The sequence below is a fragment of the Propithecus coquereli genome, unplaced genomic scaffold (assembly GCF_000956105.1).
Source record: "Propithecus coquereli isolate 6110/MARCELLA unplaced genomic scaffold, Pcoq_1.0 Scaffold1073, whole genome shotgun sequence".
In the NCBI taxonomy this organism is placed as follows: domain Eukaryota; kingdom Metazoa; phylum Chordata; class Mammalia; order Primates; family Indriidae; genus Propithecus; species Propithecus coquereli.
This window is the reverse complement of record NW_012134670.1, coordinates 25,258-45,324: the sequence shown is the minus strand read 5'-3', so window position 1 is coordinate 45,324 and position 20,067 is coordinate 25,258. Positions and strand designations below refer to the sequence as shown.

General features: G+C 53.6%; 1 protein-coding gene across 2 annotated transcripts in view; it reads left to right on the top strand.

The window, feature by feature from the left end:
* The window catches only part of MYO5B (myosin VB), a 160,101-nt gene that overhangs the window by 122,003 nt on the left and 18,031 nt on the right, over window positions 1-20,067 (top strand). The window contains exons 27-32 of one of the 2 annotated variants that reach the window (XM_012647361.1): window positions 5,295-5,372; window positions 8,325-8,523; window positions 12,498-12,591; window positions 13,805-13,948; window positions 17,789-17,940; window positions 19,647-19,736. In XM_012647361.1, coding sequence (XP_012502815.1) covers window positions 5,295-5,372; window positions 8,325-8,523; window positions 12,498-12,591; window positions 13,805-13,948; window positions 17,789-17,940; window positions 19,647-19,736 — 757 coding nt within the window. The remainder of the gene's footprint in view (window positions 1-5,294; window positions 5,373-8,324; window positions 8,524-12,497; window positions 12,592-13,804; window positions 13,949-17,788; window positions 17,941-19,646; window positions 19,737-20,067) is intronic. The other variant, XM_012647355.1, reaches the window with a different exon arrangement.

Sequence of the window (20,067 nt, the reverse complement as noted above, 5' to 3'; positions counted from 1 at the left end):
GCCTGGAGGGGGCCCGCTAACTGTGGGGGCCGCTCCAGCTGTCTGCCCATCTCACGCACACAGCGGTGGACGTCACATGGAGGGGCCCATTCCCTGTCATTCAGAAGAGACAGAACCCAAGCTAGACACTCGGAGGGGGAACAGGAGTGTTTCCCCTCTACCATATTGGCCACAGTGAGATTTCCCTGGGCTGACCACCTCTGATCCCTCCATGAGGATGAGTTGACCGGGGGTTGAGTTGGAAGAGAGTGATCGTCTGAGGTGGGCGACAGAGCCAAGGGTTGTCAGCAGACAGAATGAAGACCCCCAAGGCAGCATGGCAGAGTGCTTGAGGAGGTGGACCCTGGAGCCCACCCATACTTTGTAGTAACTACTGATTGCAGAATGGCTTGTGCCTCAGTCCCCTCATCTGTGAAGTGGGGACAGCTGTAGCAGTGTACCACCTGCGGTTATTGAAGAGACTAGATGGGCTAGTCCAAGTAAAGCGCTTAGAACAGGCCTGCACGTGATACGCACGTAATGTCAGTGCTGGTACCACCATTGTTATTACTCTCTACTTTCTCGTGCCCCTGTGGGCACCTGTCCAAACAGAGCTGGCCTTCCCTCTGGCTGCCTTCCTCTCTCTCCCCAACTAAGAGAACATTGAACGATCCGCCCGTAAGCATTTGATCAAAATTGCTGAAAACAGCAAACATTTCCGGAAAACGTCATTAGGTGGCACTGTGAGCGCAACTTGAAGTTTTTTGCAAGAATGTCACAGAATCACTGGTGGCTTCCTAGTGCTTAGATCCCCAGATCTTTTAATCCCGTCCCCCTTTCTGCAGAGGAGGAGACCACGGCCCAGAGGGGCTCAGGCACACGGGGGCCTGCGCCGAGTCGAGGTGGAATCCGGGAGCCTGACTGCGGCGGGGGCTGCCTCTGGCTCGCCGTGTAGGCGATCAGAAGGCCAAGGCGCATCGCAGGCCTTGGAGGAAATTAAATTTATTTCGGGAGAGATGTAATTCTTTTCCTTAAAGGAGGAAGAAAAGGAATGAAGGTGACTCTCTCAGTTCTAAAACTGGATTGAAGATTTAGTCATTTCAAATTATCTTGGGTTGAAGATAAGAAATGAGATGAATAGGAGAAAAGAGCACAGGTGATATTGAAGTACGCGCAGCCGCCGCGTGCCTGGCCCTGACAGCAGCGTCCCTGTCTTCCCGATCGTGAGAGCCATCGCTCTGATCGGCTGCTTTCTTGTTCGTCCAGAGATTGTCAAGGATCCAGGCCCCAGGCTGGGTTTTCCCAGGCGCTCCTGCGTAATACCCTGGATTTTTCTTTCTCTATAGCAATCATAATGATGGTGATAAAATAAAAATAGCTTTTATTGTGTCTGAAAATAATCCCATCCCCAGCGAGCGCAGCGTACAGTAGGGAATTAACAGCCCGTGCAGCTGAGTGAGGTGCAGAAAGGAGCCGCTGCCTTGGGGAGGGGAGGCCTGAAGAACCAGTGCCCCTGTGCCAGGTCCCCTGGCAGTGACCACGGTGGGTTTGTCTCCCTTCCAGTCTGGCTTCAGCCTTAGCTTTGAGAAAATGTCATGACTGCTGCAGCTCCCACGCAGGCGTGAGGAGGGCGGGCAGAGGCGGGCTGGCCGGGAAGGGGTTCTGACTGTGGCTCCGCGCGGCAGGCCGTCCCGTTATGACAAGGGCCACCCTGGCACCCAGGGTGCTTTGAAGATAGAAAGTTGCTCTGCCTTTCCTATAACTTTCCTGTAATGGAGAGTTTTATAGTTTAAATATGAGTTGTATCTGTGCATATGTGATTTGTTATGGGGAGGTAAGGAATTTAGAATTTTGATAAAATCTACCCTCTCCCTAGAACAATGTGCGTTCATACACTGGATTTTGCTTAGATTTCTCGGGGGTGTGGAGCGGGGATTCTATCACATACCCAGTCACAGCCTCGCTAAATGTCTCTGCTCCCCAAGCTCAGAAACGTTATTACTTACTAACTTGCATAGTTTATAGAGTTCTGTTTTGGTCCTCACAAGTGTATCTTTTCCCTTGTTTTGAAATCTGGGGAGAGAAGCTAGTATTAAGGGCCTGTTCTGGGTGTAGCTACGGGAATATGGATAACATTTCTGCTGCCACAAACCTTCTCTTTTTTATCTCTGGGAACTAAGAGAAACCAGCATCGTTATTACCATTATTTTTCATCCACTGTCAAGAGTCATATGCTACCATTTATATAAGGGAAAACTAAGCTGGGTATTGGGAAGTCTGTCTTCCTCCCAGGGCTGCATCTGGGAAAGCGATGGGAAGTGGATTAGAGGGGCACAGGTTGCTCCTGTCTCAGGCATGCACAGTCACAGCCAGGGAGGGGCAAGAGTGTGGCCAGGGCTCAGGTCTGACTCCAAGAATAATGCTCCTTGGACCCCTGGCTGCTTCCACCCAAGGCTTGCCAAGAGTGTAGAACTCCAAAGTGAGACTGGTACGTTACTGTACCTTTCTCAGATCCCGGGAAACCTCCTTGTAGCTCCTGTCCACCCAGCAGGTCCCAGGAAAGGACAGGAGGCCCTCAGTACACAGCACAGGTGTGGCCACCTGGGCTTGGGCATGTGCACCTGGGGTTATTATTCATGCCTCTCCCACCCTCACTGTGGGGCTGTCCAAGACAGTGGAGATGGTGTTTAACAAGGAGGAGTGTGTGCAGTCTCCTTGAGATTTGCCTGGAGTCGTTGGCTCACGTGGCCTGAGCCGCGGCTGCTGTGTCTGTCTTGCTCAGAACCGCAAAGGAGGCAGAAAGAGCCAGATTCTGCCCAGTGCCCAGCTCCTCCGTCAGACAGCTGCATTATAGCCATTCCTGGCTAAGAGCTCTCAGCTTGCTTCTAGGAGGCAGTCATTTCCATGTGCTTCTCAAACTCTGCCGGTCCTGCACCAGCAGCGGTGTGGCCTGCTGTGTCTGACGGCACGGCCACATTTATCCACACACGGTTCACACTCACGTGGCCAGGCCTGGAACCGCAAACGCTTCCCCATGGTTCTGATGTTTGGGGTGCTGCCTTCCATTCTTCAGAGAGCCTAGGAAGTTGGATAGACAGCTCAGGTGTGAACTAAAGAAATAAGACCTGTGGAGCACATAGGGGTCTTTTTAGAAACAGGAAACTGACCATCTCCACGCTGGCTGGAACCTTGTCTGTTTCCACAGGGAGACGTGAACCTTATCCATTTAATTAAAGGCTAGCCCTGATCCCACTTTCTTCTAGAACATGACTGCCCAGAGCTGGGATCCTCGAGGCACGGCTACTCACAGATTCATGTTGGTCAGCCGGGGTATCTCCGTGCCGGAGTGATGGTTTTGGGATCATAGGTTTCAAGATCTTCACAGAGGGAATGTAGATGTTACCTTAGGCCTTTCTTGGTGCATGACCTTTACAGTTAGTAATTAAAGATCTAGAAGCAACCTTTGCAGTAATGTAGTCGATTACTTTCACTTTGCCTGTAAAGAAAGAGAGGCCCAGAGGGAGGCCATCAGCCCAGGCCACAGCTTGTGAGAGGCAGAGCCGGGCATGGCAACTGGGGTTCTCCAGCCAGTTGCCCAAATGCTGTACCCTGCTGCCTCCTGCAGCTGGAGACGGCCTGCTACTTACTTGTGTGTGTGGCCTCTTTGAGAACAGGGCTCAGTGCAGTGGCCTGAGAGACTGCACAGATATTCTCGGTGAATATTTGATTTATTAATAATAAATATGAAATATTAATAAAATGAATCAGTTGACATCAAGCACTTATATTTTTAAGAAAAATGCCTGTGATCTGAGTCATTTGGGCATTTTCTTTTCATGCTAGCAGGTGACACGTGCCTCCCTGGCCTTTGCCCGTGACGGTATCAGTGCGGGGGGAGAGGGGGAATTTCCTCTGGGGAGTCTGTTCTCTCTCATCTGGGAACAAAAGGTGAACCGAGTTGGTTGACTGGTTTTTAATTAACTTGTGTGCCTGATTTCCTGAGCACTGTGGGGTGCGGGGGCTGCGTGGTTTCTGTTTTCATCTTTGTCCATAATGCTGGGCACATTATAGAATTGAGAAGTCTGCGTTGCTCTCTGAGGCTGGTAACACTGGGCTGGGTGCTCACTTCCGTGTTGTTTATCTCAGCGTCTGCAGGCTGTGGCTCTGCGGGAACCACAGGAGCGAGGTGACCCTCAGAGCCCAGCAGCGCCCCCGGGGGTCCGGAGGGCCAGCCAGCATGAGGCTGGGAAGGAGCTTTAGAAGCGAGTCAGGAGACCCTGGGTCCCAGCCGAGGTGTCAGCGTCTCTCCACGTGTGGGAAGAGGGGTGGTTGGAGTACAGGATCCCAACGTTGTTCCCTTTCAGCTCTGATGCTCTCTACTTCTCGGCCCTCCCCAAGAATTACGTGCATGGTCCCCAGTGCCTGCAGTCGTCCAGCGCGCCACGCCTTTGGGTTAAACACCAGCCACTAAAGGGCACTGGTAAAGCGCAAGCCCTGTCACCCAAGAAGGGAAGGTGCTGACCTATCAGCCCCTCTTAACACACCCCTGGGTCACTTTTGCATTTGCTAGGACAAATGGACACACAGGACAGCTACGTGCTAACCACAGAAGGGGATAATAAAAAGTCTACTACCAAAGGCAGTGTCTGAGGAGGCCTGGCCTGGCAGGGGCTCTGGGCATTTGAGGGGTGGGGGCCCCTGGGATGAAGGTGTTTGCAACAGTCCCCCTCACTGCCCAGGGAGGAGCTGTGGCAGTACAAGGTAGACCCAGGATACAGAAGCCACAGGGTAGCCCCTAGAGGTGTACTTGACACTGTCCCTACCTCCTCTCCTCTCCTGCAGCCTTGCAGGGAAGGGCCTGGTGTTGATGTGACTGGCTTTGCCCAGGCAGCAGCCTATGTGCACGTTTGAGGACCTCCTTCGTGAGGCTGAGGTGGGGGGATGGAGTGGGTAGTTACACCCCTCTGACCTGGTGCCTGATGGGGTAGTACCGCACTGACCAGGGCACAAAGCGCTCCTGGGGACAGATGGGTGGCCACCTGGGAGTTAGGAAGGGGAGATTGCTGTTCCTGGTGGTTTGCATGCAGTTCCTGCTCCGTGATTCCTGCCAGGAAGGCTGGGATCCGGCCAACAGAAGGAGTTTTTGTGCCCAAAATGCAGGTGACACGAGAGGAAGAAGGGAAAATGGGAGTTCTCAAGGCTTGCCTTTTTTTCATCACCAAACCTTGGCTAGAATCGCCTCACTTCCCTGGGCTTTCTGCCTGCCTGTCTTTCCTCTACACTGGACACTCTGTTTCTCTGTCCTTTGTTTCTAGCAAGACTCAGGATTGGGGATATTTGAATGAAGATGGAGAACTCGGCTTGGCCTACCAAGGCCTAAAGCAAGTTGCCAGGTCAAACACACCCCTCCCTTCCTGCGTCTGCTTTGTCCGTTGTGCCTGCTCATGTCTACGCTTAATCGTTTTCCAGCGAGGGTGGGTGCGAAGGCATGGGGGACGAGTCACACGAAGTCTGGCTGGTAGCCCGTCACTGTGCACAGCCTGTGCGGATGCTGGTTTAGGTCAGGTGATAGCACTTGGTGGTCCAGTTGAACCTTAGAAACCACATGGCCCAACACACTCGTCCTAGAGGCAAAGAAACAGACGAGGGGTGCTTACGTGGTGGCAGGGACGTGGCTCTTTAGAACAAGGCTGAGAAGGAAGTTTACCTGGGGACTCCGGAGCCTGTGCTGCTTCCAGACTACGTATTGACCTCCCCGACTGCACAGGATCAGCCACGAACATCAGCCTGATTTGTGCCACGGGTTGTGCTCCAAATGCAACACCACCAGTGCTGGTCCCGATCTCAGGGACTCCCTGGAGCTGCTGACAACCAAGTGTGGTGCGTGCACCGTGAGGTCTGGCCTCACAGCACCCTCGTAGGGGTGAGGATGCTGATGCTTACAGGGTTTAAGAAACTCACTGATAAAGCAGAAGAATCAGAATTACCTGGTTCTTATTGGATACCAAAGTCCGAACCTGAAACCCACCAGCCTTCAGTAGTGGGCGAGCAATTTAGTCGGAGTGGTTAGGCATAGAGAGAAAGAACATGGTATGGTCATGTCATATGCTTGTTTTCAGCTGTGGCATGGCTTTGTTCATTTGAGCCTCCCAGCAAGAGATGGGGGGCGGGGTTAGTCATCAGGCTTGTTTTCCAGAAGAGGAAACAGGCTCAGGGAGGTGGCGTGAATGCCATGCCCAGCTCCCTCAGCCTGGCGGTGGCAAAGCAGGAACAGGAGCCTGACGCCCTCTTGCTTGTCCTCCCTGCTAATGATGTAGCAGAGGTCCCGTTGCAGCAGCGTGGTCGGCTGATTCACGAGGCAGCCTTTCTCTAGGTTCAGATGTGGCCCCATGACCTATGACCCATGAGAAAGGTGACGTGTGCTGGGTTCGGTTTCCTCATCAATACACTGTGATCAGAATAGGATGTTCCTCCCAGGGTTGTCATGAGGAATAAGGTTAATGCAGGTAAAGCACTTTGCACACACCTAGCATGGAATAAGAGCTGCTATTGATACTTCGATTACCATAGTGGTTATTCAATAAGATCAGATTCCTGTCCCATCCAGAAGTTTGTTTTATTAGAGGAGGAACCTGTGCACGAAACCAGGTGATTCCTCGTGCCTATCAGCAGATCGGATGTGGCTTAATGAACGAGCAAATGAAGGCATTAATAAAGTGAAGCACAGGCCTGTGCATCAGACCTGGCTTCTAGCATCAGCCCTGCACAGCGAAGTGACTAGCCTGATGGTTAGGCGGGAGTCAGTCACTCACTCTCCAGTCGGAGAATAAGAAAGACACAAGCAGCAGACACACAGGGCAGGAGATGCGTCTTTGGGGACGCCTGCCTAGAACTCGAGTCTCTGTTCTCTCTTGTTAAATTTATAACTTATTGGTAATCACTTTTAGCATATGTTAGCCAATATTGGACGTTACCTAAACATTGTATGTCATCTAAAATGCTGATTTAATTACCCAATTATCCTCCATAGTCCTCATGTTGTTACTATCTTCCTTTGGTAATACTGCCCGTGGTGAATTCCTCAATCATTTCTCCATTCTTCTGTGTAATTTGTGGAGAAGCCACTGGGGGTCAGGTATTCCCCCCAGTGCTGCCCTGGAGTTGAGTTGGCTTTGTGAAGTGTGGCTGCTTCCATCAACAGTGTGAACTTTGCCCTCTCTGGCTCCCTTGTAGACGCGCGCTCCCTCCTCTCTTCTGGCAGTTATTGCCTCCAGCCAGTAGAACTGCAGAAATGCGGAGCCTATCACCTCCCTGCCTCCTGGGCACTCCCCGTTCCTAACTCTGTGCCAAGCTCTGCTTGTGACCTTTGTATCCCTGGAACATTTTTCCCTGCGTAGACCAGTAGACCACATGAGAAAGCTTATTATGGTACCTTTCACCCAGTGCCCTACTTTCTTTCCTACGCTGGATCAGAGAGCTGGTTCAAGTAATTCAGTCCAAGAAGACAGCATTACAGTCATATCAGCATTTAACTTCCTGAAGATGAGTCTACTTATGAGCCTTTGTTCATTTCTTGCCTTCCATTCTGATGGAAGAACTGCCCAGATAACTGGCACCCGCCGGTCTGTGCCTTTTGGACTCAGAGACTTATGAAACTTCTCCCCCATCTTTTCCAGATCTTCTCTAGGTCTCTTTCTCCTTGTCATGACACCACTTGATCTTAGACCACTCCCTAAATCATTTGCAGATGGACTTAGTTTCTGTTTTGGGCCGGGAGGAAATTGTATGTAAAACTGTGTATGTGAGATAAAGTGGGGGTAGTAATGGTGCCAAGAAACAGGAAAGGAGCTAATATTTTGCCTTTCTGAAACTCATGGAGAATCCACTATAGGGAAAATATGCAAATAATATGATCAGCTCAGTTTACCAGAGTTTCGTCTTAAGGAGATTCTTGTGGATTTGGGGGCAGATGCGTGGATGCTTTTATTTAAAAGATACTGTAAGAGATTTATTTCTGCTGATGACATTTTGACATGGAGACAGTCTCTCAATCCCAAGCCAATGCACTATATTCATGGAATGAGGAACAAAGGTTGAGAAAAAGGACCAAGACCAGGGGTGCTTGGCCTTGGTTTCCCATCATCCGAGAGGAGGACAGTTGGGCCTGCTTGCCTGGTGGTCCCCCACAGCGTCTGCTTCCCCGCTGCGCTCAGCCCCTGGTGGGGATGTGTAATTGCTGCTGCTGTGTGCTTGGCCGTTCCCCTGTCGTGTTTCTGTCTGTGGGCCCTCACGTGGGGGCACTGACCTGGGCCGCATGGTCACCTTGTCCTCTTTCCCTGGCGCAGGTTGCTGGAGGCCCAGCTGCAGGCCCAGAGCCGGGAGCACGAGGAGGAGGTGGAGACCCTCAAGGCCCAGCTGGAGGCCCTCAAGGAGGAGATGGACAAGCAGCAACAGACCTTCTGCCAGACGCTGCTGCTCTCCCCAGAGGCCCAGGTGGAGTTTGGCGTCCAGCAGGAGATATCCCGGCTGACCAATGAGAATCTGGTGAGCAGCCACACCGGATGGATCCCAGCTCTGGGAAGTCCTGTTCTAGAAGAAAATGGGATTGGGCATGGCCATTAGCCAGAAGGTTCACATCTTTAGCCCTATAGCAGGAACAGAGATTCTCAGAATCCCCAGTCTGCTGCTGATAGATAACTGAAGTATTTTTCTTTGTAGAATTAAGTGGCTTAAAATAGCAACCACTAATGTGTGCATGAGGAATTCTGGCAGGGCTCAGTGGGAACAGCTTGTCTCTGTTCCACGTGGTACTGGCTGGGGCCCCTCGGCTGGGGCTGGAAGATTCCAGACAGACTCATCCCCATGTCTGGGGCCTTGGCTCCCCTCCAGTAGTCTGTCCTTGTCCTCGTGCCCTTTCTTCATTCATTGGTCTACGCTGAGCTGCTTTGCGTGATGGCTGGCTTCCAAAAGGGTGACAGCAGGAGCTACAAGGCCCCGTAAGGCCTAATCCCAGAACCAGCACAGGGACACTCCACCACATGCTGTCGATCAGAGCAAACCCCATGGCTCGGTCAGACACAGTGGGGGAGAGAGGCTGCCCCTCAATAAGGAGTACTGGGAGGAATTTCTGGGGGCCGTCTTTGCAGACGGTCACCAAAGGAGCCCCCCGGCAGATGGCAGAGAAGAGAGTCTCTGCCCTTTGAGAGCCTGCAGCTTGGTCAGCAGAGGAAGCAAGGCACGTAAAAAAGAGAAAGAAGGTAGCATCGTTAGAAATGTGACTCTGCGTGGGATTATCAATGAGTATTACAGAACAGGCAAGAATTATAGGGGCGGCTTGAGCTGCGGCAGGCGTGACGGGGATGTAAACCATGGAGACTGGCAGGAGCAGAAAAGTGTGGACAAAGGTGCCCGAACAGGAATCAGGTGGGGACAGGAGGGTCAGTTGCCTTCTGGAGTCGAGTGTGCCTGCGGGGGAGCGGCAGGATCATGTACCAGCGATGGGTCCCGTCCAGGAGCCCAGCTGTGGCTGCCATTTCCTTTATAACCAGGTGACCTGTGGTTGGGTGGCCAGTTCACGTGATCCCAGGAGCAGAGGTGGGGCCCTGGACCACCAGCTCTCTGAATAGGACTTGTGCATACATAACCCTCCCTCCCTCTGCAAGTCACTACCTGTTACACGTACATGTGTGAACTGGTGGCTTTATGGAAAGAAATGTACATGTTGTTGGGCCAGCTTCTGTCAGGTGGAGGAGGCAGCCCAGGAAATGCATTTGCCGGCCTGTGTTCCCGGAGGGCCGTTGGCCAAGTAGTGTAGTGGGTGCCAGCGTGCAGGAGGGCCGTGTACTGTGAGGGGCTGCATTACCTCACAGGACGGGGTTTCCAAGGCACAGCTTAGGGGAGTCAGTGAGTGGAGAGAGGTGGGTCGTCCCACTTTGAAAGACCATTGGAGCAGAAGAAGACAGTGCAGTGGGCCCCTCTGCTGGAGCAGTGAGCCCTGGGGCACGAGTGGGAGCCCGTGTGTCGGGTGGAAGAAGAGGACGGCTCTAGCTTGCAGCCTGCTGGGAGACTCCTTCTAGAGCATGTTCCGCCTTGTTTGCCCAGGCAGAGGCTGGGACCTGTAAGCAGAGCCAGCCACAGCAGGTCCCAGGGGCTGCTGGTGACTTGTGTCTCCCTGCTCAGCGAGCATTCCTGCCTATCACGTGTACACAAGTAACCATAATGCGGTGTGCTGGGGAGTGTCAGAGGCTGGAGTGTTTGGGAGGCATCGATGCTCTCACAGGGCCGTGTGCAGGGGAGGATGGGATTGTCCTCCCTGCTAGCAACTTGAAAGGTTTAGAGACGTCTTCAGGTGTGCTCATCTTTCAGTTTCCGAGACTCCTTCTGGATTGAACTCATGATTCTGTAAGCCATTTGTAATGGTAGCCTCTAGGACTTTGAGCCTCGGTAGCTCCACAAGTTCACAGCCATGGTGACCAGTGCTGTGTTCCATTTCATTTGTCCTAAGTTTGCTGATTTTGATTCCAATATGCCTCAAAGTTTGGGAAGCACAGCTTTGTCTAGTTCCTCTTAGCACCGCGGTCCCCAGGCTTCAGGCCAGCGCCAGTCCGTGGCCTGTTAGGAACCAGGCTGTGAATCACTGCCTGAGCTCCGCTGCCCGCCACCCCGGCCCCCTCCAGTCTTTTGTGAAACTGGTCCCTGGTGCCAAAAAGGTTGCCTTAATGCCTTAGCATGTTAAGGAACACAGCCTTTTTGGATTGGGAGTGGGGGCAGGCGTTTGCCTAAAGAGCTGGAAAACAAGACTCAGGAATTCAGAAGCACAAAGCCATCATTAGTGACATGGATCCAAAGTCCTAGCAGCCAACAAGGACAGGAAAATATAATGAGATACACAGCTCCCAGTGTCCACAGGGTAAGAGCAAACCAAATGCTCAGGAGAAGCACTGTCATTTACAACACTAAGAACACAAAAAATCCTCTGCTGTGCTTCAGTGGTTTAGGGTCGAGTATTAGATTTCCTGGGCTCTTTCCCCCAGAAGCTGGCTGAGATGTCAGAGTTCTTGAAGGCAGAATAGGAGTCAAAGCCTGGCCCCTGGTTAATCTTTTCTCGTTGAGGGGTCTGGTGGTTAATTAGCTACAAATAGCCGCTGGAGCATTTAATGTCTTTCCTCCCAGGGTGTAGTGGAAGTTTTCCAAACAATGGTGGGAAAGGCACAAGAAGCATATTTTTGTCTTGCGAGTTTGGTAGTGTCACACGTAGGAGCTTGGGGACTGGATGGTGATCGCACTGACTGCCTGGGTTCCTCATTCGCTGGGTCATTCACCTCCGAGCGTCGGTTCCTCCTCTGCAGGAGTCAGAGCCATGGTTGAGGACTGGGTGTGAGGCGGGGTTGGGGGTGGCCGTGCAGCGGAGCCGCTGGCACAATTTGGGAAAACACCTGGGGGCAAGATGGGGTCTGAGCAGACTTTAGGGTGCACAGGAGACCTTACGTGGCCCCAGAGAGTCCTGGCTAAAGTTTACTCAGACGCCCGGGCCCTTTCTGCAGACCGACCTCTCACGCAGAGGCCCCTGATGGAGGTTGTACTCTGTGCTGCCTCTCCCATCATTTGGGCTGGGTTTTTAGATACCTCTCACTTTGAGAACCTTTTAAAAATTTTACATTTTTGTCAAGATAAATAAAGGAAGTCCCCGACAACATCTACTACTAGGTCTGTGGCTTGGGATGGTCGCAAGCACTGGCGTTGAGCTTCTGGCCAAGCCTCGTCCAGAGGCCAGTCTTAAAAAGTTGTTACCCAAGGTGTTTTCAGAGGCTCCACCGTGGAACGTTCGCTTCTGTCTTCCCCGTCACTGTCTGGTCGCCAAGGCTGGGCTCTGATGGTGACAGAGGAGGGATTTCTCTTCTCCTTGCCTCTCTGGCCACAGAGGGCCACTGCCCAGCTGGAACAGAGGTGACACTAATGACAGAAAAAAAATCCTTCCATGGCAGCTTGCTGCTCTGGGTCCCAGTGGGCTCATTTGCTTCCAGTGGCAACAGCTGCTGGGGGTTAGGGCCACCGCTGCTGTCCTGTTTTGTTTCTGAGCCCTGGGTGATTTCGCAGGCCCACTGGCCCTTCCAGCCACGTGCCCCCACGCCCTGCATTCTCACACCTCCACCTGCCATTCCTTCCCAGGGCACTGCCCACCCCAGGACTCCCAGGTGGAGTGTGTCCCCTGGGGGGTTGGCATGGCAGCCTGGGGAGCCTGGGGATTCGGCAAGGTGCCAGAGAGCCTGAACTGGGAGGACTGGTTTGCCCTGTTGTTAGTGAGAGAATGGACTCTGACTTACCCCCCGCTTCCTGGGTTCTAGAACAGGGAGCAGCAGCCTGCGTGGGGCAGCTCTCCAGGCCGGGTCCCTGAGCTGGCATTCCTCCAACGGCTGCCGTGGGCCACAGTGGGCCCCTTCCGCTCCAACGGAGGATTCTGCCCCGGCCGTGCAGGGTGGGGCTTAGGTCTGTTCTCACGCTGCTTCCCCTGCTTCCAGGACCTTAAGGAACTGGTAGAAAAGCTGGAAAAGAATGAGAGAAAGCTCAAGAAGCAACTGAAGATTTACATGAAGAAAGTCCAGGACCTAGAAGGTAGAGTGTATGTGAGCGAGCGTGTTTCGTGAGCAGAGGCGCACGCGGCCACCCTGCAGGCACAGGCTGCCTGCCCTCTGTGTACTCCTCCCCCTTCCCCAGTTTCTGGGTGCTGCTCCCAGTCGACCACGTGATCGGAGAATTCAGACCCCACAAGCTCGCACAGTCGCAGTGGGTCAGATCTGGACGAAAGGCGCTTGAATCAGCAGGTTTTTGTGCTTGCTCCTAGCGAGGCTCTGCAGAACGGGAGGAGCAGGGAGCCAGGAACCTGCCCCGGGGTCCCTCTGCCTTCAGAGGACTTAACCTCGGGCAGCAAGACTTTCTGTTGTGAGAGAATTCTGTTCTACACAAAGGCCCAAACCCCAGGGACCTCCCTCCAAGCTGTGGGGTGTCAGGATTAAACTTCCAATCTGGAATCTGGCCCAGAGAGGTCAGGCGGAGATTTAAATCACTCTTCCAAAAACACCCAGAATGTTCTCTCCCTCTGACTCCCTGCTGCAAATCTAACTGCGTCACTCTTGCACGTGTCACCCTGCCTCAGCCCCTCGTCACCTGGATGGCCCCTCCTCATCCTCCCAGCCTCAGTGCAGGATCCACGTGCCCAGGGTTCCCGTCTTGACTTACATGGTCCCGACCCCACATGCCTGTCGGGCGCAGCCCTGATCGCAGTCGGTTCGCTTGTTGAATCGCCTGCTGCTCTAGGCCAGAAGCTCCCAGGGCAAGGACATCTGTCCCGTTCAGCCTTGGGGCTGGCCCACACCCGGGCTTGTGCTGTGGCTTTGTCAGGATGGCCACTCTGGCCACACACAGGGAACTGAGTGGAGCAGGCCCGTCCAGGGCCTACAACATCCACCCAGAAAAATGGTGCCCCCTTTTCTTACAACCTGGTAGGGAGAAAGAGACAGCTGCCCCGCAGGGGGCGTTGAACATCTTGCTGTCTCACATCTTTCACAAGTTTTCTCTGGTCCGAAACCTCCCCAGTGCCTTTTCAGGTGTTTTTCTTTCCTTTTCTGGAGTGGACCCCACTGCCGGGTGTCGAGTTCCGCGGCTCGCACTCGAGTGCGGCTCAGGCTGCGGGAACGGACCAGGGGGAGAGTGCGGGATATCAGAGAGCCCAGAACGCCTGGTCCCTAGACCCAGCTCCAGTCCTCCACCCGCCAGGCCTTCAGCTGGAGGTCTCATTCACGCTTGCTGTCACTTACTTCCTGCTCAGCTGCCCAGGCGTTGGCTCAGAGCGACAGGAGGCGCCATGAACTCACTAGGCAGGTCACGGTGCAGCGGAAAGAGAAGGACTTCCAGGGCATGCTGGAGTACCACAAGGAGGACGAGGCCCTCCTCATTCGGAACCTGGTGACAGGTCAGTACCTGCTGTGACACCCGCACACTGCCCACACCTCCACACACGCCCACCATCCCCAGCTGCTGCTGCTCATGGCAACTCATGGCTTTTCCGAATAGAAATTGCACCCCGATCAATGGCAGACCAACATAAACTCGAGAGAAGGGTGCACGGAGATGGGAGGGAGCCGCCTGGCTCCCGCCACCCTCACGTTCCCCCGTTCCCCCGGTAAAGCTCCGTGTGGGTGGCGATGCTTTGGCAGTAATAGCAGCTCATGCTTCCAGACCACATCCTGCTGCCTCGTGCTCTGCCAGGCGCATCGCCTTTGTCCCTCCTTCAATCCTTACGACCTCCCTTTAAGTAGGAACTGCTCTGTCCTCATGTTACGCTGGAGGAAACAGACACCCAGCCCAGTAACTTGCCCAGGTCACACGCTGGGGAGCAGTGGATCAAAGATCCAGATTCCCTCTGTTTGCGTAGAACTTCACAGTCTGTGAGTGTCTGTGATACAGCACGTGTGAGCGTGGTGTCTGGAATCAGATGGCCTTGGTTCCTTCCCAGCCGCGTGGCTGTGCTGGTCGCCAGTGTTCTCTGCAGCATGGGGCAAGGGGATTGTACCAATAGCAGGGAGCTGTGAGAATTAAAGTTAACATTTTGTTGCACACAGCACAGTCCCTGGACCAGTGCGTCAGCGTCACCTGGGAGTTGTTAGAAATGCAGAGTCTCGGGCTGCACTCGAGACCTCCTGAATGGGAAGGTGCTAGCAGGGTTCCAGGGCATCTTCACGTGCTCGTTACAGTCCGAGGAGTGCTGAGCTCATGCAGAGTGCCTAGGATCACACTGGACCCACTGTGGAAGTTGGTCACGGTTGGTCTCTACTGTCCCTGTTTTCACCTGCAGCTTCTCGTCCAGCCATGTGGCTGGGTCAGGGCTGGCCTGCGCCTTCCCCCCGCCCCACCATTTGGATGTTCCCCCAGGACTGCCAGGCAGCTGTGAGAGCCACTTTGCAGAATCCCCCTCCCTACCTTTGTCCTCAGAACTTAGGGAAGAGTTTTCCCTGTTAAAAGGGAGCTTCCTGGCCCTCCCCTGGGCTGCTCAGCCAGGGGCTGGGGGTCCGTGTGACATCTGCAGACTGCTCGGTTCTGCGCCCTGGGCATGACTTTGCCAGTTTTACCGGCTCCCTCCCCTCTGATCTCATGCCCCAGCTGGCTTCACCTAAGCCCCCTTCCTGCTCTGTGCCAGCCCAGTCCAGCAGCCCCCTGCAGAGCCAGGAAAAGAGTCTTTAGAGGAGAGTCCTGCATGGAAAAGGAGGAATCTTTGGTCTGATCCTCTGGACCCTGAGCCACTAGCTCCCTCTCCTGTGGTACCTTAGTGTTGCCATCTGTAAAATGGGGATAACAACACTGACCATGCCCACCCGTGGAATATAATAAAGGTGAAAGTGCTGTGTTAAAACTACAGAACGCTTCTCAAATGTGAGCAATTCAAAGAAGTGGTATTTGCAGGGGTATTTGAAGTACAAATATGAGGCAAATATTACTTTAGAGAAATTTATTTAAGGGTATTGAGGTCCCACTCTACACATTATGTCTAGGGCTGAGGGATACTGGAAGAATGGAGTGTGACTTTTGCCTTGGACAGATTTTGCATCAGCTCTTCTGTTTGTGTGGGTTTTCTTGTTTTTATTTTTTGAGATGGGGTCTTGCTCTGTTGCCCAGGCTGGAGTGCAGTGGCCCAATTATAGCTCACTGTAGCCTCCAGCTCCTGCACTAGAATGGTCTTCCCACCTCAGCCTCCTGAGTAGCTGGGACTATAGGTACACAGCACCACACCTGGCTAATATTTTTTTGTGTGGAAATGAGGTCTTGCTATGTTGCCCAGGCTGGTCTCAAACCTCTGGGCTCAAGCAATCCTCCCTCCTCAGCCTCCCAAAGTGCTAGGATTACAGGTGTGAGCCACTGTGCCTGACCCAGTTTGCATGTTTTTAGTAGCCATCTTATTACTGAGTACTTTGCTCTTTTATAAAGGTTAATTTCCTCTACAGTTGTCCAGAAATTAAATGTGATTTAACTTCATCTTAAACTTCCTCAAACAGATGGCATCTCGTTCAAATGCAGTTGGGAATGAATCTTTAATCTCTGGCGAATGAAACTCAAAGTTCATAGCCTCAGTTAGTTAAATAGTAATTAATGCTGCTTGTCCCAGACATGTGGCTCCTTCCTGTCACCTGAGCTCCTATCTTTGCTCACATGGCCCCAGGGAATGTCATCTCCTGCGAGCTGCCTAAGAAAAGCACCCAGTCATCTTCCCTCCAAAAGACCCCATCCAAACAAATGCCAAGACTTGATCAACCACCTCTTGGGTACTTGGCACTGGCCAGTGACTGTGGAGGAGAAAGAAAAGTATTATAGATGCTAACATTTAGCTGGGGAGCACGAGCGAGCCTGTCGAATCACAATAGAACTTTCCAAGGCAGGTTAAGCTGTGTGCAATCTGCACATAGGTCAGGCTTGAAGCAAGAAGTCATGGGCTAGAAGTCTGGGCCTACAAAATACATTTTTCTGGGTAAGTGTTACTGGCATTCTATTGAGAGGCAGTGGCCAATCACCAATCCACAGCCATCTGTTGAACCTAAAACATGCCCAGATCTAACCCATGTACCCAGAATATTATGGCCTGTAGTTAGTGTTTAACCGGAAGGATGCATCTGAGGGGACAGTGTAACCCAAGTACTGACGAGCTCCTGCAAGCACAGCCCTAGTCCAACCCAGGACAGGACGGTCCTAGCAGATGATTTGAGGGTGTTGCCCACCTGCAGATAGAGAGAGGTGGCCTCCCCTCATTGCTGTTCCAAGCCTGGAGGTGGCTCACAAGGCTTGGCTTGAGAGTGGGGGTGATAAAAGCCAAGGTCAAGGGCTGAGGATGCAGGGCAGGGCCTTGTGCCTGCACCCTGTTCTCACCTGGCATCTTGCCTCTGCAGTGGGCCTTTCCTCCCACTTCTCTGGCTCCTACCAGCACTCATTGCTTTAGGCCTGGTTTGTTGGGTCCCCTGGGGTACTCCCACAGTGGAAAATCATCTGACAGCTGGTCCTCCAGGGGCTTTGACAGGAAAAGGCCCAAGGGGCGCTGAGTATGAGTCTGCAGTTCATGGGGAAAGTCACAAGTCCCTTCTGGTCCTGCCAGACAAGCCTTGCCTGGGCGGGGGGCGGGAGTGTGGGATACGGAGGGGGTGCTGGTGAGATACATGGGGGGGTTGCGGGGGGGCGGGCAATGTGGGGACTGGGCCTGCTTGATCTCTCTGGCTGTGAGGCATCTGGGCAAGCGCTGCCAGGTGATTTATTCCAGAGCTGGTGGGCCAGAGGTTGCTCCAGCCTTCTCTGGCTCAGCAGACTGGCTCTTTGGGAACATAAAAAGTTCGTCAAGTTCTGGAAGCGGTGGTGCCAAGGAATCAGGTTTTCTCACCCCAGTGAGGCAGCCAGGCCCTGTCTTCAGCCTTCCTCTGGCTACAGGCTGCCTCCCGGCTGAGAACTGTGACGTCTATGGGTTCTTTTCCCCCATGTTGTTAGGTGTGAGCCACTGGGAGCCTGTTTCAGTGGTGCGGTGCAGACAGTTAGGAACATGGTTTTGTTTTGGGTTTTAACTGCAGTGTAGCAGTGAAACTACTAGTAGTCAGGGTGGGGAGGGATTTGTGTAACCAAGGAGCCTCTCCCTGGCTTCTCTCCCAACCAGCCCCGCCCCAGGTCTGTTCTAGATGAGCTATAGGGAAGTACTGAAAAGCTATTTCAGGTGAGGATTCTGACAGCCCCGTGTGAGCCCAGTAGAGTAACTCTTGCTGTTTGCTGCCGTCGTTGCTGCCAGAGCTGAAGCCCCACACACTGTCGGGCACGGTGCCCTGCCTCCCCGCCTACATCCTGTACATGTGCATCAGGCACGCGGACTACACGAACGACGACGTCAAGGTGCACTCCTTGCTGACCTCCACCATCAACGGCATCAAGAAAGTCCTGAAGGTAAGCGGCCCGCGCAGAGCGGGGTTCGTGGTGCACTCAGGGAAGCCGGCACCTCGCGTTGCCTCTCTGTGTCTGGGTTTTGCAGCAGTGAGTTCTCCCAAGCCCTCACTCCGAAGGTAAATGAGGCACAGAAGCCTCTGTGTAACTGGGGTGCCCGGCAGTTCCTGGAGGAGAATTCCAGGCTCAGAGGTGGCAGGAAGCCCAGAACCCCAGTGTAGCCCTCCAGCCGCGTCCCTGCTGCTCCTGGTGCTCGCGGAAGCCGCGGGCTGCCGACTGCCGCAGACGGTGGGGAAACACGCGCAGCCAAGGACGGGCGGGCGGGCCTCGCCCTAGTGCAAGTTCCGGGACACTCCTAGCACATAGTCTCTCTGTCACCTCCCCAAGGAGCTAGTTGCTTACAGGGTGGGGGCACAGGGAAGGCTGCTGATAGTCACCAACTTCCAGGGTGAGGCAGCCAGGGCCGGGCTGCCCAAAGGGTGTTGAAGTGGCCCAGGAGTGCCTCCTGAAGGCCGGAGACTCCTCGCAAGTGTGGCGGCAGCGGCCGCAGTGACAGGCTGGTCTGCAGGGAGGGGAGGCCTGTCCACACAGGGACGGGGCCGGGTGGTGGGAGGGGAGATTTTTGAGGGAGATGAGCCCTCGGGGAGAGGGATTCCTGCTGCTAGCAGGTCCAAGCCCCAAACATTACTGCTCTTAAAAGACCGTCGTCAGTTCCCACACCCACTGCTGCGTCCGGGACGCAGGCCGTACTCAAAAGCACCGCGTGCAAACCCGGTCCGGGCTCCGCTGAGCCACTGGCCCCTGCTCTGAGAGTGCGGCAGCCAGCCTTTCCTTCAGTTTCCCGTCGTCAGCAGCTGCATTGCTTTCCCTACCGTGGGCTCCACGGGCAATTTTATCCATTCACAGCTCAAAACATGTTGTCTACGTACTGGTGACTCAGATTTGTGTCTCTGGCCGTGACCTTTACGAGCTCCAGCTGGAGTCTAGGGCCAGTCTAGGACTGACTGCAAATGTCACTTCTTTAGGAAAGCATTCCCTAGTCTAAGCTAAAGTTGTGTGCCCCAGCCCCACCAGTCACTTTCTATCCGACCTCCTTGTTTTATCGTAGCTTGCACCACTCTCCAACATTTAAATAGTGATCACGCTTACCTGACAGGCGCTCCATGCAGTCATTGGTTTTGGTGCAGAGACTATCATAGCTATTGGGGTTGGTGAACAGCCTTTTCCACTTAGGGTTTGTATCCTTTTTCTAGAGAGTTGAAGCCATGGGACATCTGACCTCTGGATAAACAGGACACCAAAACATTTCAGTCATGCCCCTTAGCATCCCCTATGTTGGGTACCTGGCAGTTCAGAAGCAGGGCTAGCTCGCCCAGGTGGTGAGACCAGAGCGCGGGGCTGCTGGGGGTGAGCCTCATCTGTGTCACTTGGCTTTGCACTCTTCGGCCACTGAAGGCAGCCTGTCCTGTGTGTGTTCCTGTATGTGCACCGCCGATCAGGGACCTGGAAGGGGGTTCTGTACCATCCCTGGTAGTGGAGGAACAGTCATGCAGCCTCTCCATGTGGGTGTCATCTCTGTGACTCCCAGACCAGGGCTGCGTGGGAATGCTGGGTGAGAGTGGGAAACACGCAAAGAGATGCACCAAGTATGCGTTTCACCAGACAGGAACCACTTACACATAGCTGGGGATGCCCTTTTCTTTTCACAGAAGCACAATGATGACTTCGAGATGACGTCATTCTGGTTATCCAACACCTGCCGCCTTCTTCATTGTTTGAAGCAGTACAGTGGGGATGAGGTCAGTGCTAAGACAAGCGCCCGGGAGGTGTCCCCGCTTTGCACAAATGCAGTTGGAGGTGCTTCGAATCCCCTAGAGAGGGGGCTGTAAGGACTCTGGAGAACGCTTGGGGACTGCAGACTATGGGCATGCCTTATTATACCTGGTGGCTGGAAGCAGGAATGAGACAAGCCACAGGAGACCTGCCTCCAGGTGGCTTTGGTGAGCCCAAGGGTCCCCAGAAAGCACCCCTCAATTAACATAAGTAGAGTTTGCCTAATGCATCCATTGTTGGAGAGCCTCTGGGATTCTCCACGGAAACCCTCGTGGCCTTAGATTTTTTTTTTTTTTT